Raw genomic sequence first — 22280 nt, 5'->3', positions numbered from 1 at the left:
ATTACCTAAGAAATTAAACTCATAGCTACATAAGTGTTCTGAAGCCCTTGCTGACAATAAGAATCAAACACTAGTTTCCATGGCTCCAAAGGTCCCCCAAACACCCAACAAAGTCAATTCAAGCAGCCAAAATTAAACAACTTGGAACATTATTTAAGTTGTGGTTCCTTAGTGGCAATTTAGTGAAGATTGGAGACAAGGTCTTTCAGGATATTCTTGCGTTCTACAACAGCAATAACATCATCTCTCATACATCTGGACTAGCATCACACATTGTTGATTTCTTTATTTCCACCCCAGATTAAACTAAACCATTTTCTTCTAATGTTTTGTTCATAAAGATGATAACTAAATCCTTAGACTAGACACAGATTGATCCCTCTGTTGGGTTGACAGCCTATAGGTTCAGACCATAGTGGGCTTTAACAGCTCATAGCCCACCTCCTCTCTTAACCTAACCCTAAATCAAATTAGAGGGTGTGGTGGCTATAAATTTTTTAGGAGAAAACTGCAGGACAAAAACTGCAGCAACAATTTGATTCAAAAAAAAGGAAAAAAAGGTAAAAAAACAAGAAGAGAAGACAAAGATAATGAAGAGATACTGTTCTCAATCATCCAGCAATGTTCTCATCTCAGGTTAGATCCAATTTATAGTAGGTTCTTACTGTGATTACTTAAGGAGAATTTGGATATTGTGCACAGTGACATAATCCTTATATCCTAGTTATTCTCTTGAGATTGTTGCTTGGGTTTTGGGCATAAGATTGAGATTTGTATATTCATTATTCTTGTAGTGGATTATCTCTATTTTGCTATGTGATTTTTACCCTTCACGTTGGAGGGGTTTTTCATATAAATCTTTGTGTTATATTTGATTGTGATTTCATTTAATTCCGTTGCATGTTATGGTTATTTGTTCATATATAAAAGTTTATTTCTCTTTATATCCCATCACCCTCCAAATAATGATCAGCCATACATAGATGATCTATTACCAAGATACTGATCAAGTTAGTATAGTTTGTGCAACATTATGAAACATGACAACAATTTTCTGAAATAATTGTTAAGCTCGAAGGAAACTCTGCTAAAACAACAAAATTTCCTTTAAAAGTCGATAATTATAAGAATCTAAACTGTTAAAATCAGATCGATCAATGATAATAAAAAGAGATCAAAAAAGAGAAATGAACTAATAATTTCTAGAAATTATATTTCAAAAGCGTCAGTTATCAAAAGTTGGTGAAAAGGAAATCATATTTTCAAGCATACTATGCTGGAAATAAATCTAAATCCCTAACATCCAGTTTTGCATTTCATCAGGATGCGTGAAGATAAAACTTCCAAAGAGCTCGCTGTTCCTATTCTGATCTGCACCACAAACTATACTCATCCGACGATGAGGAATCCTTCTTGTCTTCGTTTTTGGCAGAGTGAAAATGATGTGTTAATCAGCTCCTATGTGTAGAAAACCAAATAAACATATTGAGACAATACTTTTGTCTGCATAACTAAGCAAATATAAGATTTCAAGATTGCAAATAAACAAAGATATCAATAACTACTCATTATAAGATAAGAAGAGCAATTAAACTAAATACCTAAAAGATTTCATGCCAACCAACAATATATAAAGAACACTTCAATATCTCGATTTAGTCTTAGATAGTTAAGAGCAATAATAAATATCCAACTTCAGTAAAATTATTAACAAAATTAAGAAATAAATTCGGAATCATGTCATACGCGATCTTAATAATGTATTTAAGAAATTCACCCCTCTATATGATAGATAATCGCCCACCTACATGAATGAATGTGAGGATATTAAAAATAACCACAATTAATATATTTTAAATATTAAAACAAAATTTTAACTTCTCTTCCTACTTTAAAAAACTCCTCTAAGATTTGATATACATAGAAATGGACAGAGGAAGAAAGCTCTCCCTTAGCTATGTGAGACTAAAAGTTCTCAAGGCTAGAGGGAGAAAGTTCTCTCCTTGTACATATGTGTCATATAATCTCATGCATATTCTATCTATATTTTATCCCAAACTTATGTACATCAAAATATACTCATAGGTCGTTATTTATATCTGTTTGCTTATCTTCTTGCCCATCATATGAATAAATTAACAATATCCTTACCTCCAAAATAGAATCTACAATTAGTAATAACTTAATAAGTATAAACTTCCATAGCTTTATTTAGGTGAAATAAATTCATTTTCTTATTATCTCTTTAGTAATTATAACCTTGTAACATGGTACATACATGATAAAAAGATAACCCTATAATTCAAAGTATATCGTAATATATTTGTGCATGAGTAGGTCATAGTACATGCACTAGGATATCATAATACATTCTTGAACTCGCACTTGACATATTATCACATATACATATGTGCACTCTCACATCGCATGTCGTATCTGCAAGTGCGTATAATATTTCATAACAATTGCATCTTCTTATCACATGGTTGGCAATATACAATCCCACAACATGATAGATGTATATTAAAGGGATAAAATTCTGATCTAAAGTATTTTTATACATGCACATATACAAGAATAATTCATAGCACATGCAATAGAAAATCATAACATATTCATGAACTCCACAATACATATCATAATATATATGCACTTGCATCGTATGTCATATATTCAAATACATAAAATATTTCATAACAAATGCATCATAGTATGACATGTGTCTAATGTAGAGATATAATTTTGATTTAGAGTCAATCAAAATATGCATATGTAAGGATAATTCACAGTGCATACAATTATGAATTATAATATATTCATTAACTTTCACATCATATTTCATAATATATATATGTATACTTCCACATCATATGTCATAATATATATATATATATATATATATATATATATATATATATATATATATATATATATATTCCTACATTACATGTCATAGCATATATATTTACTTTTATATTGCAAATCATAACATATACATCCCTATTACACTATATGTCATATTATATATGTGCATTCTTGTACCGCACAGCATAAAATATACGCTCATCACACGTTATATCATATTCGTGTACTCCCATAATATACTTCATGACATGTATGAATAATTTCATACTGCACGTTATAAATATTTGTGCACTCCCACACTAAACATGATAATATGTAATCTTTCAAAAATATATTTTTATTTCACATGATATATATGACAACTATTTTATACTAAATTAAGCTTATGCTTATACTAAAATATATATGCCAATGCATGGTCATGGTCCTCAGCTATTAGGTGTGCTAGGGAGCTGCAAATATATTAATTTGGAATATAGGGTCATGATATGCCCAAATTAAATACCCATCTTAAGTTACTTATAACTCCTATTATAAATAATGATTTATAGCAAAATTTTAGTTAGAGAGGAGACTATACCCAAATTATAAATTTACCTAAATCTCATCACCAATTTGCCAATAATTCAACTATAATCTATGACATAATGGTTACCAATCAACCAACTATATAGTTTTATGAAGTAACTTGTTTTACCATTATTTCTGATTAAACTATTTTAGATTATCACAAAATTCTACAGAATCTTAGGAGATATATAAAACTAAATGTATATAATGTTTTAGCTCAAAATAGAAGTATTAAGAGGCTAAAGTATCCCCACAATTCATCTAACATCACCTATTATGTACTAATGAAACTAGGTTAAGACTATCCAAACTTCTAAAGCTTGTATCTTTGTGCACAAAGATGCTATTCACTTAATTCTAAAGTTTATGGAACTCCAAGTGATGCTTTTAAGACATATTAAAAGAAAAGAAGATAATCTTATCTCTAAGCATATTAAATTAGCTTAAATAGAACCATCTTACATAAAATAGGAGATTCTATATACTTCATATTAATAAATCTATAACTTTAAGTACAAAATTCAGATGGAAGTCATTCAAAAAGTTATAGAATTCTAACATAATCATACATAATATATTAAAAATCAAATCATAATTGGAACTCTAAGTGACCCACAATCAAAATCATAATTGAGTTGGGGATATTGTAACATCTCATTAGTCTCACATCGGAAAGTGGGAAATGTGTATGATTAGCTTATATGGGCCTGATGAGTGTACTACGTTAACTCCCGCTTGGAGTCGAGAACTCATCACAGTGTGGAGCCACCATTGAGTTAAACATCACATGCACTATGCTAGGGATTAGCTTATATGGGCCTTATGAGTGTACTACGTTAACTCCCGCTTAAGCATTTTGGTCCGTGGTTGAAGGACCAAAATGGAGTTATTGGCCAGTTGGCTCATCAGACTCGGGTCGTGACATAGGCCGAGCTTACATGCTCCTTAGCCGTGCACTTAGCATAAAGACCCTAGAATCATATCTCAACCGAACCGATGCAACACCCCAACCAACAGACTTTTATCAAAGCACGCAAGTACGCCCTTCAAAGAAAGTCCCCGAAGGATATCCTTTTGATAGGGGGTAAATATCCTAGGCCAGTCATAAGGTCCGCAGATCATGTATAAAAAAGAACCCATTAGCTCACGTTGAGGGGGGGACTCTCTACACACTAACTCAGTCATACAGTTTATATCGTTATCTTCTCTCCTTCGTTGACTTAATTATTGGAAGGGTCGTGCCGAGCAACTCACGGCATTGGCCTGTCACGCTGGATCGTCAACGGTCAGGAGGTGATCCCGCTGTCAGGGCATAGCCACGCAACCATAAGACAACCCTTCGCTCGAGGATACTCGATCGACCCAGCCCCAGGAAGGAACCTTGCAACTAGAAAGATCTCACACTATCTATTCGATCATCCCGATTCGACCGTCGTCGATAGAACGGCTTTCGACGGGATTGCCAACATGGTCTCACCTTACCAAGTCTCCCACGTCAGTCAATCAAGAAGAAGCACATGAGCCTACACCAACTTATCAATCGGTAATAGACCAATTGTACCAACTTATCAATCGATGGTACTCATGACACCATCATACACTATCAAACTAAGTCTAGGTCTAAAATCAACAAGGGAAAAAAAAAAAATCAACGTTTATAGCTTCACCGAGTGCATTAGTGTTAGCAACAGTGGTTCTTCAGTGTCCAGCAATTGTTCCTTTCGTATTTAAGAAATTCATTAATGAATGAATGTGAGGATATTAAAAACAATCACAATTAATATATTTTAAATATTAAAACAAAATTTTAACTTCTCTTCTTACTTTAAAAAACTCCTATAAGATTTGATATACATAGAAAAGGACAGAGGAAGAAAGCTTTCCCTTACCGATGTGAGACTAAAAGTTCCCAAGGCTAGAGGGAGAAAGTTCTCCTTGTACATATATGTCATATAATCTCAACCAACATATGCATATTCTATCTATATTTTATCCCAAACTTATGTACATCAAAATATACTCATAGATCGTTATTTATATTTGTTTGCTTATATTATTGCCCCTCATATGAATAAATTAATAATATCCTTACCTATAAAATAGAATCTACAATTAGTAATAACTTAATAAGTATAAACTTCCATAGCTTTATTTAGGTGAAATAAATTCATTTTCTTATTATCTCTTTAGTAATGTATAACCTTGTAGCATGGTACATACATAATAAAAAGATAACCCTATGATTCAAAGTATATCGTAATATATTTGTGCATGAGTAGGTCATAGTACATGCACTAGGATATCATAATACATTCCTGAACTCCCACCTGACATATTATCACATATACATATGTGCACTCTCACGTCGCATGTCGTATCTGCAAGTGCGTATAATATTTTATAACAATTGCATCTTCTTGTCACATGGTTGGCAATATACAATCCCATAACATGATAGATGTATATTAAAGGGATAAAATTCTGATCTAAAGTATTTTTATACATGCACATATACAAGAATAATTCATAGCACATGCAATAGAAAATCATAACATATTCATGAACTCCACACTACATATCATAGTATATATACTCACATCGCATGTCATATATTCAAATACATAAAATATTTCATAACAAATGCATCATAGTATGACATATGTCTAATGCAAAGATATAATTTTGATTTAGAGTCAATCAAAATATGCATATGTAAGGATACTTGACAGTGCATACAATTATGAATTATAATATATTCATTAACTTTCACATCATATTTCATAATATATATATGTATACTTCCACATCGTATGTCATAATATATATATATATATATATATATATATATATATATATATTCCTATATTACATGTCATAGCATATATATTTACTTTTATATTGCACATCATAACATATACATCCCTATTACACTATATGTCATATTATATATGTGCATTTTTATACCGCACATCATAAAATATATGCTCATCACACGTTATATCATATTCGTGTACTCCCATAATATACTTCATGACATGTATGAACAATTTCATACTGCACGTCATAAATATTTGTGCACTCCCACACTAAACATGATAATATGTATCTTTCAAAGATATATTTTTATTTCACATGATATATATGACAACTATTTTATACTAAATTAAGCATATTAAATTAGCTTAAATAGAACCATCTTACATAAAATAGGAGATTTTATATACTTCATATTAATAAATCTATAACTTTTAAGTACAAAATTCAGATGGAAGTCATTCAAAAAGTTATAGAATTCTAACATAATCATACATAATATATTAAAAATCAAATCATAATTGAAACTCTAGGTGACCCACAATCAAAATCATAATTGAGTTGGGGATATTGTAACATCCCATTAGTCTCACATCAGAAGTGGGCAATGTGTATGATTAGCTTATATGGGCCTGATGAGTGTACTATGTTAACTCCTACTTGGAGTCGAGAACTCATCACGGCGTGGAGCCACCACTGAGTTAAACCTTATATGCACTATGCTAGGGATTAGCTTATATGGGCTTGATGAGTGTACTACGTTAACTCCCGCTTAAGTATTTTGGTCCGTAGTTGAAGGACCAAAATGGAGTTATTGGCCAGTTGGCTCATCAGACTCGGGTCGTGACATAGGCCGAGCTTACATGTTCCTTAGCCGTGCACTTAGCATAAAGACCCTAGAATCATATCTCAACCGAACCGATGCAACACCCCAGCCAACAGACTTTTATCAGAGCACGCAAGTACGCCCTTCAAAGAAAGACCCCGAAGGATATCCTTTTGATGGGGGTAAATATCCTAGGCCAGTCATAAGGTCCGCAGATCATGTATAAAAAAGAACCCATTAGCTCACATTGAGGGGGGGACTCTCTACACACTAACTCAGTCATACAGTTTATACTGTTATCTTCTCTCCTTCGTTGACTTAATTATTGGAAGGGTCGTGCCGAGCAACTCACGGCATTGGCCTGTCACGCTGGATCGTCAACGGTCAGGAGATGACCCCGCTGTCAGGGCACAGCCACGCAACCATAAGACAACCCTTCGCTCGAGGATACTCGATCGACCCAGCCCCAGGAAGGAACCTTGCAACTAGAAAGATCCCACACTATCTACCCGATCATCCCAATTTGACCGTCGTCGATAGAACGACTTTCGACTGGATTTCCAACATGGTCTCACCTTACCAAGTCTCCCACGTCAGTCAATCAAGAAGAAGCACATGAGCCTACACCAACTCATCAATCGGTAATAGACCAATCGTACCAACTTATCAATTGATGGTACTCATGACACCATCGTACACTATCAAACTAAGACTAGGTCTAAAATCAACAAGGGAAAAAAAAAATCAACGTTTATAGCTTCACCGAGTGCATTAGTGTTAGCAACGGTGGTTCTTCGGTGTCCAGCAATTATTCCTTTCGTTGAATATTTATTCCAGAAGCCCTTTTACTTGAATCCGAAAGATACTAAGAATTTGACGACACCTAATATAATTAACCAGGCTGCTTTGCTTATCTTCTTCACAAAGAGACTGAACTGCTTGACTGAGAGCTGTAGCGCCTGGACGAGATACGTACTGCAATTGTTCCTTCTCATGGCGAGTGACTGTTACCATCCCGAGACCCGGTAGTCGCGGCGAAGTGCGTTAGGAGTACTCCGTCATATCCGTCAACGGCTTTCCGCTAAGGTGGAGGCCGCACTTTGCGCCGCCCCACTACCGGGCAACGTGTGAGACTGGCATTTACCTGCGAACTGTTCGAGGAAATCACCATGCGTTGACAGACACCGCACCGCGTGGTGCATCAGTGGGCATGACCACCGCAAATTCTCGAGGAAATGACAGGTGTGGACGAGCACCGTCCGGTGGGCCCTCCGGCGTACGTCTGCGAACTGTTCGGAGGAGGAAGATTCACAGGTGGTGGTGCGCCGTTCGGCATGCGTACGCGAACTGTTTGAGGAAGTGACAGGTGTTGGGGAGCACCGATCCATGCGGTCTCTACCGCGTCGAGTTGCCATCGTGCGTGCCCTCGTTCTACGCGTTTCGTTCGTGTGCGCGTCAGGGGTTTGGTTCGCTCATGTTTCGACCCACCCCGTGCCAACCACGTCGACGGATCGTCCTTTATCTTTAACGGATAATAAACTGGTCGGATTCGGATTTGCCTCCAGGATCCGAAACATCCGCACAATTAAATATTGTCACGGTTAGCACGTGATATATTTTTAATAAACTTAATAAAAGGAAACTTTTGTCAAGAATAACATCTTTTAATTTTTTGAAATAATATAATTAATTAGTCATACATAATAACTATTTAATTTTTATTATATTTCTTCTTTTTGAATATCTAAATCAATACTAGAATTCAAAGTTGAACTACAATAATATAAGTTTTAAATAAATAAGAAATTCTAACTAGATCATATATAGTTCAAGTCTAGATCGAAGAACTCGTATATCTACGACTTAATTCTTATAAATTATTATCTTTTTTTTACATGATATCTCTCATGAGAAGTAAATTATAACTATTTTTAATTTATAATCTCTTTTTTTAACCATGAAATTTAAATTTTTTTAATTATTTTATCAATCATATGTTAACCACTAGGATGTTGGATGACTCATATAATGGTTGATTTCCACTTGAAAGCTAAAAGCCCAAACACAAGCCCACCTTCAATTAAAAAAAAGGATATTAATCTTTTTTTGCATTTATTTATATTATTATTACTATTATTATTATTATTATTATTATCTTATTATAACAGATGCACTTTATCTTTTGGTGATACTTGCGATGAGGTGGCCCAATGGGGTGACAGAGTGCCCATATCTCTTAAGTGCCTTGTCCACTGAAAACGAAGGCGAAGCAGAGCAGCGACAGCGACATGTGGGCTTGAGGTCGATGGCAGAGCATGGCCTCGCTCACCACCATCATCTACAAGTCCTCCTCCCCCTGCTCTTCCTCCTCCTCCCCTCCATGTTCGCCCACCATCACTACTAGTTCACCGCGCTTGCAGTGCCCTCCCCCCCCCCCCCCGGTCCTCTGCTCCTTCCATGGCTCTCTCCGCATTCTCCTTCCCCTGCCATTTCCTCGGCGCAGCTCCCTCCTTCACTGATCTCCAACACCAGCAGCCCCAGCCCACAAGAGTTCTCAAGGCTGGTTTCGGCTTCTTCTTATTCTTCTTCCTCACAGATGCGTGCTGCTTCGTTGACCATGATTTGCTCTGTTGTGTTTTCAGCCGAAGAAAAGGGCCTGTGTTTGTGCATCGCTATCAGAGACCGGGGAGTATCATTCACAGAGACCGCCAACTCCACTCCTCGACACCGTCAACTTCCCCATCCACATGAAGAATCTCTCGGTCCGGGTATGTCTCCGATGACCGCAGCTTTCGTTCTGTTTCCATGCCCTGAACTCTCTTTCATTGTTCGAGATCTCTCTCCTCCCCAGGAGCTGAAGCAACTCGCCGACGAGCTCCGCTCTGATATCATCTTCAACGTGTCTAGGACCGGCGGTCACCTCGGTTCCAGCCTCGGCGTGGTCGAGCTCACCGTCGCGCTCCACTACGTCTTCAACGCTCCGCAGGACAAGATCCTTTGGGATGTCGGCCACCAGGTTCGCAATCTTTCTCCTCTGCGTTCCGTGTACCACCAAACGGGTGGATTCTTCTCATCTTGCAAAGTTTGTGTTGCAGTCGTATCCTCACAAGATATTGACGGGAAGGAGAGACAAGATGGCGACAATGAGGCAGACGAATGGCTTGTCCGGGTTCACCAAGCGGTCGGAGAGCGAGTACGACTGCTTCGGTGCCGGCCACAGCTCGACCAGCATATCGGCAGCCCTCGGTATGCCGCACACCCTCAACTGGATTCCATCGCTCGTTCCTCCTCACATGAGCATCTGATGAGCTATGGTTTCGAGTGAGCAGGGATGGCAGTCGGAAGGGATCTGAAGGGGAGAAAGAACAACGTAGTGGCAGTGATTGGGGACGGAGCCATGACCGCGGGGCAAGCTTATGAGGCCATGAACAATGCTGGCTATCTCGACTCCGACATGATTGTGATCTTGAATGACAACAAGCAGGTCTCTCTGCCCACTGCAACTCTTGATGGCCCTGTTCCTCCAGTTGGAGCTCTGAGCAGTGCCCTTAGCAGACTGCAGTCCTCCAAGCCACTCAGGGAACTGAGGGAGGTCGCTAAGGTCAGTAGCCGAGCACATTTCTTCCTCATTATTCCTCGTCAGCAAGAACATAGGATCTAACCGTGAGCCGTCTGAGTTTTTAGGGAGTCACAAAGCAGATCGGTGGATCCATGCACGAAATAGCTGCCAAAGTCGACGAATACGCTCGAGGAATGATCGGTGGATCAGGGTCGACCTTGTTCGAAGAGCTCGGTCTCTACTACATCGGTCCTGTCGATGGGCACAACATAGATGACCTGGTCGCCATTCTCAAGGACGTGAAGAGCACCAAGACGACAGGCCCTGTTCTCATCCATGTCGTGACCGAGAAGGGACGAGGGTATCCCTACGCCGAGAAAGCTGCAGACAAGTATCATGGTGAGCTTCCAGATCAAAAACATGAACGATGTGGATTGGGATTTGGCCTCAGACGGGATTGGATTCTGCAGGTGTCGCCAAATTCGATCCAGCGACAGGGAAGCAATTCAAATCGGGCTCCAAGACGCAGTCTTACACGAACTACTTCGCGGAGGCGTTGATTGCCGAGGCGGAGGTGGACGAAGGCATCGTCGCGATCCACGCGGCCATGGGAGGAGGAACAGGGCTCAACTACTTCCTTCGCTGCTACCCGACGAGGTGCTTCGACGTGGGGATCGCGGAGCAGCACGCGGTCACGTTTGCGGCAGGGCTCGCCTGCGAAGGCCTCAAGCCATTCTGCGCGATCTACTCCTCGTTCCTGCAGCGGGCTTACGACCAGGTACAGCTCGATCTCTCTTCGTTGCAGCGTCGCCGCCATCGATGCCGACTGAGGAGCTTGGATTGCGTGGCGCAGGTGATACACGACGTGGACTTGCAGAAGCTGCCGGTGAGGTTCGCGATGGATCGGGCGGGACTCGTCGGAGCGGACGGGCCGACTCACTGCGGCTCCTTCGATGTCACCTACATGGCTTGCCTACCGAACATGGTGGTCATGGCGCCCTCCGACGAAGCGGAGCTGTTCCACATGGTGGCCACCGCGGCGGCCATCGACGACCGGCCTTCCTGCTTCCGGTACCCCAGGGGCAACGGCATCGGTGTTCCGCTTCCCCCCGGAAACAAGGGTATTCCACTTGAGGTAATTCTCCTTTCTTTCTTTGTATTATTTTTATTTTTATTTTATTTTATTTTATTTATTTATTATTTCTCTTTGTATTCATTGAATAAAAAAATAAATTATTTTTATATTTTTTTTATAATGACGCGAGTCTGATGGGCTAACTGGCCTATCAACTTCGTTTGATCTAAACCATTGATCAAAATGCTTAAGCTGAAGTTGATAATAGTACACTCATCAAACTCTTATAAGTCAATCTTAATCCTGTCCATTTTCGATATGAAACTAATGGGTGTTACATTTTTACCTATAAAAATTAAATTATTTATTTATAAAACTAAAATAATAAAATAATAATAATTCTTAAATTAAAACAAATATAAAAATGATGATTGATATCTCTGAATCGGACTCGAGAAAAAAAAATATATCTCAAATGAGTATTTCTTAAATTAAACAATGGATTTTTTATCCTCTGTCAAGCAAACTTAAATTCTTCTTCCAAGTAATTTTTGCAGGTGGGGAAAGGGAGGATACTGAAGGAGGGGGAGAGGGTGGCTCTTCTGGGATACGGAACAGCAGTTCAAAGCTGCTTGGCCGCGGCATCGCTGCTGGAGGAACGCGGCCTAAAGATCACCGTCGCCGACGCACGGTTCTGCAAGCCACTCGACCGGAGCCTGATCCGAAACCTGGCGAGGTCGCACGAGGTGCTCCTCACCGTGGAAGAAGGATCCATCGGCGGTTTCGGCTCCCACGTCGTCCAGTTCTTGGCCCTCGACGGCCTCCTCGACGGCACCCTCAAGGTAATCAAACCTGCGTTCCCACACTGACCGAGTGTACGTATGTGTATGTGAGATCGTGATTCGTGTTCACTGATGCGGCTGATGGTTTCTCTCTGCGACAGTGGCGGCCGCTGGTTCTCCCGGATCGGTACATCGACCATGGATCGCCGCGCGATCAGCTGGCGGAAGCTGGACTGACGCCGTCTCATATCGCAGCGACTGTGCTCAACATCCTCGGACAGACGCGAGAGGCACTCGAGATCATGTCTTAGGGGAAAGCATACGAAGAGCAACTCCTTGTAGCTTCTTCCTCCTCTAACGTGCATTGTAGAGAGAGTATATAGTCCATGTGTACATTAATACTGTAGTATATTAAACAGCCTATAAAACATGAAATTTATGGGTTGAATAGTGCATCTAATAATTTGATGTGTCATTTACCTACAATCAATGAAGACTGATGAGCTAAACGAACATATCACATCAGCGAAGATGAGCTAAAGAAGCATGTCACCTCAGAACGATGAGCTAAATGAACACATGACATCGGCATCATATCTGATGTGAGTGTTTCTCCGTTCAAGCGATTGGCCTCAATAAATGACAACGATCAGACAATGAGTCCTATAGTAAGGACTTATACGTCACTAACTTTTAAGTCTCAAAGCTCTAAACTTTAGAATATGATAAGATTTGAAAAAGCAATCAAAATTAACACTAACATAAATAATAATACCTATAATTCATGGAATCTTGTATATTAATCAATCAAGTTTCAGTGAGAATATGATTGCGAAGGCAAATTACCATTGAGCCCCACCTTCTTAAAAAGATTCCAACAAATAGGATTTATATGAAAATCCATTTATTTTACACCTTTACAAGTCATGATTTGGATGGGCTAAGAAAAAAATGAATATCACTAATCTAAGAAGGCAATGGTTAATATTTAGAGCATATCTATTACTAATGATTGAGAAATATTGATGGATTAGAGCACTCTTACAAGCTTGTTAAATATTTATTACTGATGATTGAATGGTTGACGATGGACTAGAGCACCTCTGAGGTGGCATTGGATGTCTAGAGTGAGGTAAAAGATGACGTCGAGAGCAAAGGTGTTATGTTAAGAAAAGTATGTAGGATTAACTATGATAGCAGTAAGATACTGAGCATGTGTTATGTCGGAGTCAAGATCGAGATCTAATTAGGAGTTCAAGAGTTCGTTAGAAGTTCGAACGTTCATCGGAAGTTCTGTCAAGAAGTCTAGGAGCTTACCAAAGAAGCTCGACGGAACTCGTAAAAAAGATCATCGTAAAATCCAGGAGCCTGCCAGGAGTCTACCGAAGCATTGCCGAGAGTTCATCGGATGTTCGCCCAAAGAGCAATTAACGCACCGGAACAAGAAGTGCTATGATTATGTCTTAATTATGGTAGTTAGATCGTAAATTAAGTTAGGATTGGGAGATAATCCCATTAACTTAATTAGGGATCAACTGGGCCCTTAACAAGACTAAATTGGATCGAAATGAGCAGCCAATTTAGCACCTGAAAACATGACCGATAGTGGCACCGCCAGGGCTGGCAATGACACTGCTTAGAAAGCAGTGCCCCAGGTTATCTGGGTGGTGGAAACGCCCAGACCGGGCGATGGTACCGCCGATAGTGAATGTTGCCAACGATGGTACCATCCTTGTCAGGCAGTAGAAACGACGGTGGTACCACTAGTACCCCGAAATTTGAGGATGTGACACTTTTTGACTTCAATTTTTAAGTCATTGGAGTCTATAAAAATCTTGATAAGTAGATGAGATTTCCCTAACTGTTGAGGAAATCTCTCTACTCTGTTGAGGGAAATCCTCTAACCCGTTGAGGAAACTTCTCCTTCTAACCTGTATATAAAGACGGAGGATATGTCAATAACATTCAACTTCTTCTTCTACAACTCATTTATCTCTTTATTTTAACATGGTATCAGAGCAGCTCCTCTTGGCGACAGCAGCATCGCCATGTGTTAGCCAAGCGGCCACAGTAGCACGTTGCCTCAAGCGGAGTCATTGAAGAAGCACCAAGACACGGATTCAGAGCCAGTGCTAACCGGTCTTGCTTTTCTTCGCCGGCCTTGCTCCCTCTCCTATTTGCTGCCTACAGCAGACACTCTCCGTCGCCGTCACGCAAGGAGGAAAACATTCTCTCCTCAATAGCAGTGAACGGCGAACAGCGGTGTCTTCCTCGCTTCCCGGCCAGTAGCAGTCGCAACTGCTGCACCTTCCTCTTCCTTCTTCTTCGCCGGAAGGACAACGTGGTCCTTCAGCCCCACGTTGGGCAGCACCAGAGAAGACATCAGCCGCCTCCTGCACTTCTCCGGCCAGTAGCAGTCGCAACTGCTGCATCTTCCTCTATCGCAGCAGCCGCCTCCTGCACTTCTCCGGCCAGTAGCTGTCGCAACTGCTGCATCTTCCTCTACCGCAGCAGCTTTCGCTGCCGTTTCCCTCTACACAACGACGCCTCCTCAACGGCGGTGTCTTCCTCCTCAATAGCGACGAACGGCGAACGACGGTGTCTTTCTCGCGTCTTCCTCCTTCGCTGTCGCAACCACTTCCCGGCCAGCAGCAGCCGCAACCGCTGCATCTTCCTTCCTCTATCGCAGCAGCTTTCATTGCCGCTTTTCTCTATACACCTAATTGCTACAGATTTCTCTCACTGCAGTTTCCTTGAGTACTGCTGCAGATTTTTGCGGTCATTTTCCGGCGAACCGCAGTCTTGAGTACCGCTGTAGTTTTCGCAGCCATCTTCCGGCGAACTGCAGCCTCTACAATCTGCTGCAGCAAGCAGCAATCCACAGCAGCGAACTGCAGTCTTGAGTACCGCTGCAGTTTTTGCAGCCATCTCCCGGCGAACTGCAGTCCCTACAATCTGCAGCAGCAAGCAGCAATCCACAGCAGCTGCCGGCAGCTTTTGGCACTGTTGTAGATTGCTCAATCTGCTACAGCAAGCAAAAGCAAGCAATCTATAGCAGCAGCCCCCTCCCTCATTCTCCACCTTGTGTGACCTGAGTATCACACAAGGTTCGCTGCCTTCTACAAAAAAAAAAAAAAAAAAAAAAAGAAGAAGGAAAATGTCTTCGTTCACTTCTTCTGATGTTTCAGTTCCTGTAGGGACTCCCACTTCTTGTTCTTCTACAGGGCTTATCTCCATCAATGCTGCCACGCTGATCCCCTTTAAGTTATCAAAGGGTGGCAACTATACGTCCTGGCGAGCTCAATTCTCTAATCTTTTATTTGGATATGATTTGTTAGGTTACGTTGATGGTTCTTTCAGTTGTCCTCCGGCCATGCTCAACATCCCCGGTGATCCTAATCCAGTACCCAATCCAGCTCACAAACTGTGGCTACGTCAAGATCGTCTCATTCTCCAAGCCATTCAAGCTTCAGTTGCTGGATCCGTTGCTCCCTTGATATCTTCATGTGTGACAGCTGCCGATGCATGGTCTAAACTACAAACCACCCTGGCAAATCATTCGCGTACTCGCAAGCTCAGTCTTCTATCCAAGCTTATGGAGACAAAACAAGAGGGAAGTACTATATCTGATTATTTACAACTTATCAAGGTTATCATCGATGACTTGGCCTTGATAGGTCATTCCCTATGTGACGAAGAGGTTGTCATTCATACCCTCAATGGTCTCGACACCGACTACAAAGAATTGGCTGCTGCAATTCGGGCACGCGACTCGCCAATCTCTTTTGAAGATCTCTATGATAAGTTGACTGACTACGAGATGTCTTTGAAGCGTGCGGACAAACTGCCTGGATCAACTGTCACAGCTCAAGTCAGTCACAAGTCTAAACGGAAGAACACTCGGTACTCACCGAACATCACCCAAGGTTTGGCTACTACGCCTCTTGATTCTGTGAGTTCCATGCAACACCCCTCCTATCCTCCTAGTCATCCCTTCTAGCAAAGTGACGACTCCAGCCATCATCCGTCTTGGTGTCCTGCCCTACCGAGCCATCAGAGACGGGTCGTTTGCTAACTGTGTGACAAAGTCGGCCATTCCGCTAAAGTTTGCCGGTCTCGTCCCCGCCTCCCTACTCCGTCACACTGGCCACAGGCAAATCTCCTAACTACTCCGACACCTAGCCAGTCCAACTGGATTGTCGACTCTGGTGCCTCTCATCACATCACCGCTGATCTTCAGAATTTGTCTCTTCACAATCCCTATGGCGGCAATGAAGATATCATCATCGGTGATGGTAAAGGACTTTCTATAACTCATACTGGTTCCACAACGCTTAATTCTGACTCTAATACATTTACTCTCGATGATGTTTTATGCGCCCCTCATATTAAACGCAACCTCATTTCTGTTTCTCAATTTTGCAAACATAACAATACTTCCATTGAATTCTTTCCTGATTCATTTCTTGTTAAGGATTTGAGCACGGGGGCATCATTGGTCCAAGGCCCGAATAAAGACAACATTTATGAATGGCCGTCAGCCTCTCGAATGACCGAGCCCACTGTTCATTCTTCTGTTGCGGCTCCAGTTGATGTGTGGCATCGTCGGCTTGGCCATCCCTCACCCTTTATTCAGCAGAGATTATTATCTCGTCACTCTCTTCCTCTTTTTAAGTCCCCTAATTCTATGATGCATTGTGATGCTTGTCTTAGTAATAAGAGTCATCAGCAGCCTTTTGGTTCATCTTCAATTTCCTCCTCTAAACCTTTTGAAATTATATATACTGATGTTTGGGGTCCTGCTCCAATCTTATCTTTTGATAAGTTTCGATTTTATGTTATTTTTGTAGATCACTTCTCCAAGTACACATGGATATATTCTCTTTCTCATAAATCTGACGTTTCTCACGTTTTTTCCACTTTCCAGAAGTTGGTCGAAAACTATTTTCAGTCTACCATTAAAACAGTCTACTCTGATGGTGGCGGTGAATATCAAGCCCTGGCGTCTCATCTCTCAGCTTGTGGCATTCCTCACCTCAAGTCTCCTCCACATACTCCTCAACTAGTTGGTTCTGCCGAACGCAAACATCGGCATATAGTAGAAACTGGACTCACACTTTTACATCAGGCTTCCATGCCTTCAACTTTCTGGACAGCAGCCTTTCAAACTGCTGTCTACCTAATTAATCGGATGCCTACACCAGTTCTACAACACCAGTCCCCCTTTGACACACTGTTCCACAAACCCCCTAACCTTCGTAAACTCCGCGTGTTCGGTTGTTTATGTTATCCTTGGTTACGTCCCTATGCCTCTCATAAGTTAACATCCCGATCTTCTCCTTGCGTCTTTATTGGTTACTCACTTGACCATAATGCTTTCCGCTGCTATAATCTCCACACTCACAAAATCTTTGTATCACGTCACGTTATCTTTGTTGAGTCTAACTTTCCTTTCCAAACCCTTCCATATCCTGCCATACGGACCACTTCACTATCTCACTGGAGTATACCTTCGGATCAATCGGACGAGCCTCCCATGTCTTCGTCTACTTCCTCCCCTCCTGATCCGCACTATATCACTCCAGTTCAACACTTGCCCGTTTCCTCTGTTCCTACTCCACTCCACTCTTCTCCAATTGATGGGGCAATATGTTCCGAAACACAACCATCCTCTTTACCTCCTTCTCGCCCAAGTGCCCCTGACGTGTCTCCACTTGACCCGGCTTGTGCCACTGATCCTCACCCAACATTACCTCCTAATCCTGTCATCTCCAATCATCCTATGACCACTCGCTCTAAGCATGGTATTTTTAAACCTCGTCAAGTACTTAACCTACAAGCTGTCATGAATTCCTCATCCCCCAACATTGAACCCACCACCTTCACTCAAGCCCAAAAATCTCCGCATTGGCGTATTGCCATGAGCGAGGAATATACTGCCCTCCTCCATAATTCAACATGGGATCTAATTCCTTTTCATCCTTCACAAAACATCATCGGGTGTAAGTGGGTCTTTAGAATTAAGCGGAACCCAGATGGCTCAGTTGCTCGATATAAGGCACGCTTGGTCGCCAAAGGGTTCCATCAACGACCTGGAGTTGATTTCACTGAGACGTTTAGTCCTGTTGTTAAACCCACTACAATCCGGCTTATCTTGAGTCTGGCTACCACTAAAGGCTGGCAATTACGACAATTGGATGTTAATAATGCCTTTCTACAGGGATCTCTATCCGAAGATGTTTTTATGCAACAACCCCCCGGTTTTACTCATCCTCAGTATCCACAGCATGTTTGCAAACTTCGGAAAGCCATTTATGGACTTCGTCAGGCTCCGAGAGCTTGGTACACTCAACTTAGCTCATTTTTGACTTCTGTCGGCTTTCTTAACTCCAAATCTGACACTTCGTTGTTTCTGCGACATCATCATGGAAACACAATGTATATTCTGGTATATGTGGATGATATTATTGTCACAGGCAACAATCCCGCCAGCATCCAAGCGTTCGTCAAACAGCTGGCAGCTCGATTCTCGCTTAAGGATCTCGGACCCTTGAGCTACTTTTTGGGCGTCGAAGCTACCTTCACATCTTCCGGTCTCCTTTTATCACAACGCAAGTACATTCAAGATTTGTTATTAAAGACAAACATGCAGGATGCAAATGCAGTTACAACCCCCATCTCTACTAGCGGTTCTCTCAAATTATCAGATGGAAGTCCTGCTACGGAACCCACTCAATACCGCCAAGTTGTTGGCTCTTTACAATACTTAGCTCTCACGCGTCCAGACATCTCATTTGCTGTGAACAAATTATCACAGTTTATGCAGCAACCATCTACTCTACACTGGTCTGCGGTCAAGAGACTTCTACGATATCTTAAAGGGACTCTAAATCATGGACTCTTTTTTCGTAAACACTCTCCACTTCGTCTTCATGCATTTGCCGATGCTGATTGGGCGAGCAACCTTGATGATAGAACATCCACATCGGGGTATATTATCTTCCTTGGTGCTCATCCAATCAGTTGGAGTTCTAAGAAGCAAAAGACAGTCGCCCGGTCTACAACTGAAGCTGAATACCGTGCCATTGCCGCTACCACTGCAGAACTCAATTGGATCACGAATCTTCTCCAGGAACTCAACATCGATTCCACTCCTACAATATATTGTGATAATATTGGAGCTACCTATCTGTGCGCTAATCCGGTATTCCACTCCCGCATGAAACATATTGCTATTGACTTCCACTTTGTACGTGATCAAGTTGTCCGCCGTCAACTCCGTGTTTCTCATGTTCATACGGCTGATCAATTGGCCGACTCACTTACGAAGCCTATAGCTCGTAAGCTGTTTGCATTACATCAGTCCAAGATTGGCCTCCTTGATAGGAGCACCATCTTGCGGGGGCATGATAAGTAGATGAGATTTCCCTAACTGTTGAGGAAATCTCTCTACTCTGTTGAGGGAAATCCTCTAACCCGTTGAGGAAACTTCTCCTTCTAACCTGTATATAAAGACGGAGGATATGTCAATAACATTCGACTTCTTCTTCTACAACTCATTTATCTCTTTATTTTAACAAATCTTATCCTTTTCTGCAGTACGAAAGTGTACATTGTAGTATATTTAACAGCTTATAAAACATGAAATTTATGGGTTGAATAGTGCATCTAATAATTTGATGTGTCATTTACCTGCAATCAATGAAGACTGATGAGCTAAACGAACATATCACATCAGCGAAGATGAGCTAAATAAGCATGTCACCTCAGTACGATGAGCTAAATGAACACATCACATCGGCATCAGATCTGATGTGAGTGTTTCTCCATTAATGCGATTGGCCCTCCATCATTGACAACGATCAGACAATGAGTACTATAGTAAGGACTTATATGTCACTAACTTTTAAGACTCAAAGCTCATTCTAAACGTTGGAATCCTCTTCTTATTTTTTTTGTCAGCAGACTTGACGATAAGATTTGAAAAAACAATCAAAATCAACACTAACATAAATAATAATACCTATAATTCATGGAATCTTGTATATTATAATCAATCAAGTTTCAGTGAGAATATGATTGCAAAGGTAAATTACCATTGAGCCCCACCTTCTTAAAAAGATTCCAACAAATAGGATTTATATGAAAATCCATTTATTTTACACCTTTACAAGCCATGATTTGGATGGGCTAAGAAAAAAAATGAATATCACTAATCTAAGAAGGCAATGGTTAATATTTAGAGCATATCTATTACTAATGATTGAGAAATATTGATGGATTAGAGCACTCTTACAAGCTTATTAAATATTTATTACTGATGATTGAATGGTTGACGATGGACTTGAGCACCTCCGAGGTGGCATTGGATGTCTAGAGTGAGGTAAAAGATGATGTCGAGAGCAAAGGTGTTATGTTAAGAAAAGTATGTAGGATTAACTATGATAGCAGTAAGATACAAAGCATGTGTTATGCTGGAGTCAAGATCGAGATCTAATTAGGAGTTCAAGAGTTCATCAGAAGTCCGAACGTTCATCGAAAGTTCTGTCGAGAAGTCCAGGAGCTTACCAAAGAAGCTCATCGGAACTCGTAAAAAAGATCATCATAAAATCCAGGAGCCTGCTTGGAGTCCATCGAAGCATTGCCGAGAGTTCATCGGATGTTCGTCCGAAGAGCAATTGACGCACAGGAACAAGAAGTGCTATGATTATGTCTTAATTAAGGTAGTTAGATCTTAAATTAAGTTAGGATTGAGAGGTAATCCCATTAACTTAATTAGGGGTCAACTGGGCCTTTAACAAGGCTAAATTGAATCGAAATGAGCAGCCAATTTAGCACCTGAAAACATGACCGATAGTGGCACCGCCAAGGCCGGCAATGGCACCGCTTAGAAAGCAGTGCCCCAGGTTATCTGGGTGGTGGAACCGCCCAGACTGGGCGATGGTACCGCCGATAGTGAATGTTGCCAATGGTGGTACCATCCTTGTCAGGCAGTAGAAATGACGGTGGTACCACTAGTACTCCGAAATTTGGGGATGTGACACTTTTTTATTTCAATTTTGAAGCCATTGGAATCTATAAAAATCTCATCCTTTTTTTATATTAAAAAGCCTATAAAACCTGAAATTTATGGGTTGAATAGTACATCTAATAATTTGATATGTCATTTACCTACAATCAATGAAGACTGATGAGCTAAACGAACATATCACATCAGCGAAGATGAGCTAAATAAGCATGTCACCTCAGTACGATGAGCTAAATGAAGACATCACATCGGCATCAGATCTGAAGGGAGTATTTCTCCGTTAATGCGTTTGGCCTCAATAAATGAAAACGATCAGACAATGAGTACTATAGTAAGGACTTATATGTCACTAACTTTTAATACTCAAAGCTCATTCTAAACTTTGGAATCCTCTTCTTATTTTTTTTGTCAGCTACTTACGATAAGATTTAAAAAAGCAATCAAAATTAACACTAACATAAATAATAATACCTATAATTCATGGAATCTTGTATATTATAATCAATCAAGTTTCAGTGAGAATATGATTGCAAAGGTAAATTACCATTGAGCCCCACCTTCTTAAAAAGATTCCAGCAAATAGGATTTATATGAAAATCCATTTATTTTGCACCTTTACAAGTCATGATTTGGATGGGTTAAGAAAAAAATGAATATCACTAATCTAAGAAGACAATGGTTAATATTTACAGTATATCCATCACTAATGATTGAGAAATATTGATGGATTAGAGCTTTCTTACAAGCTATTTATATTGGTT

At 40.6% G+C, this 22280-nt stretch overlaps 1 protein-coding gene across 1 annotated transcript; it reads left to right on the top strand.

The window, feature by feature from the left end:
- The first annotated feature begins 9347 nt into the window (after positions 1–9347).
- Positions 9348–12966, top strand: LOC103999741 (probable 1-deoxy-D-xylulose-5-phosphate synthase, chloroplastic). Its single transcript, XM_009421577.3, has 10 exons — positions 9348–9634; positions 9718–9843; positions 9927–10091; positions 10171–10321; positions 10405–10676; positions 10760–11033; positions 11105–11412; positions 11488–11769; positions 12267–12551; positions 12653–12966. Exons 1-10 carry the CDS (start codon positions 9533–9535, stop codon positions 12800–12802), a joined length of 2115 nt encoding a protein of 704 aa, XP_009419852.2. The 5' UTR covers positions 9348–9532; the 3' UTR covers positions 12803–12966.
- The last annotated feature ends 9314 nt before the right edge of the window (positions 12967–22280 follow it).

This window comes from Musa acuminata, unplaced genomic scaffold, assembly GCF_036884655.1.
Source record: "Musa acuminata AAA Group cultivar baxijiao unplaced genomic scaffold, Cavendish_Baxijiao_AAA HiC_scaffold_1137, whole genome shotgun sequence".
In the NCBI taxonomy this organism is placed as follows: domain Eukaryota; kingdom Viridiplantae; phylum Streptophyta; class Magnoliopsida; order Zingiberales; family Musaceae; genus Musa; species Musa acuminata.
Note: the sequence above shows the minus strand (reverse complement) of the source record. Positions and strands in the feature narration are given on the sequence as shown.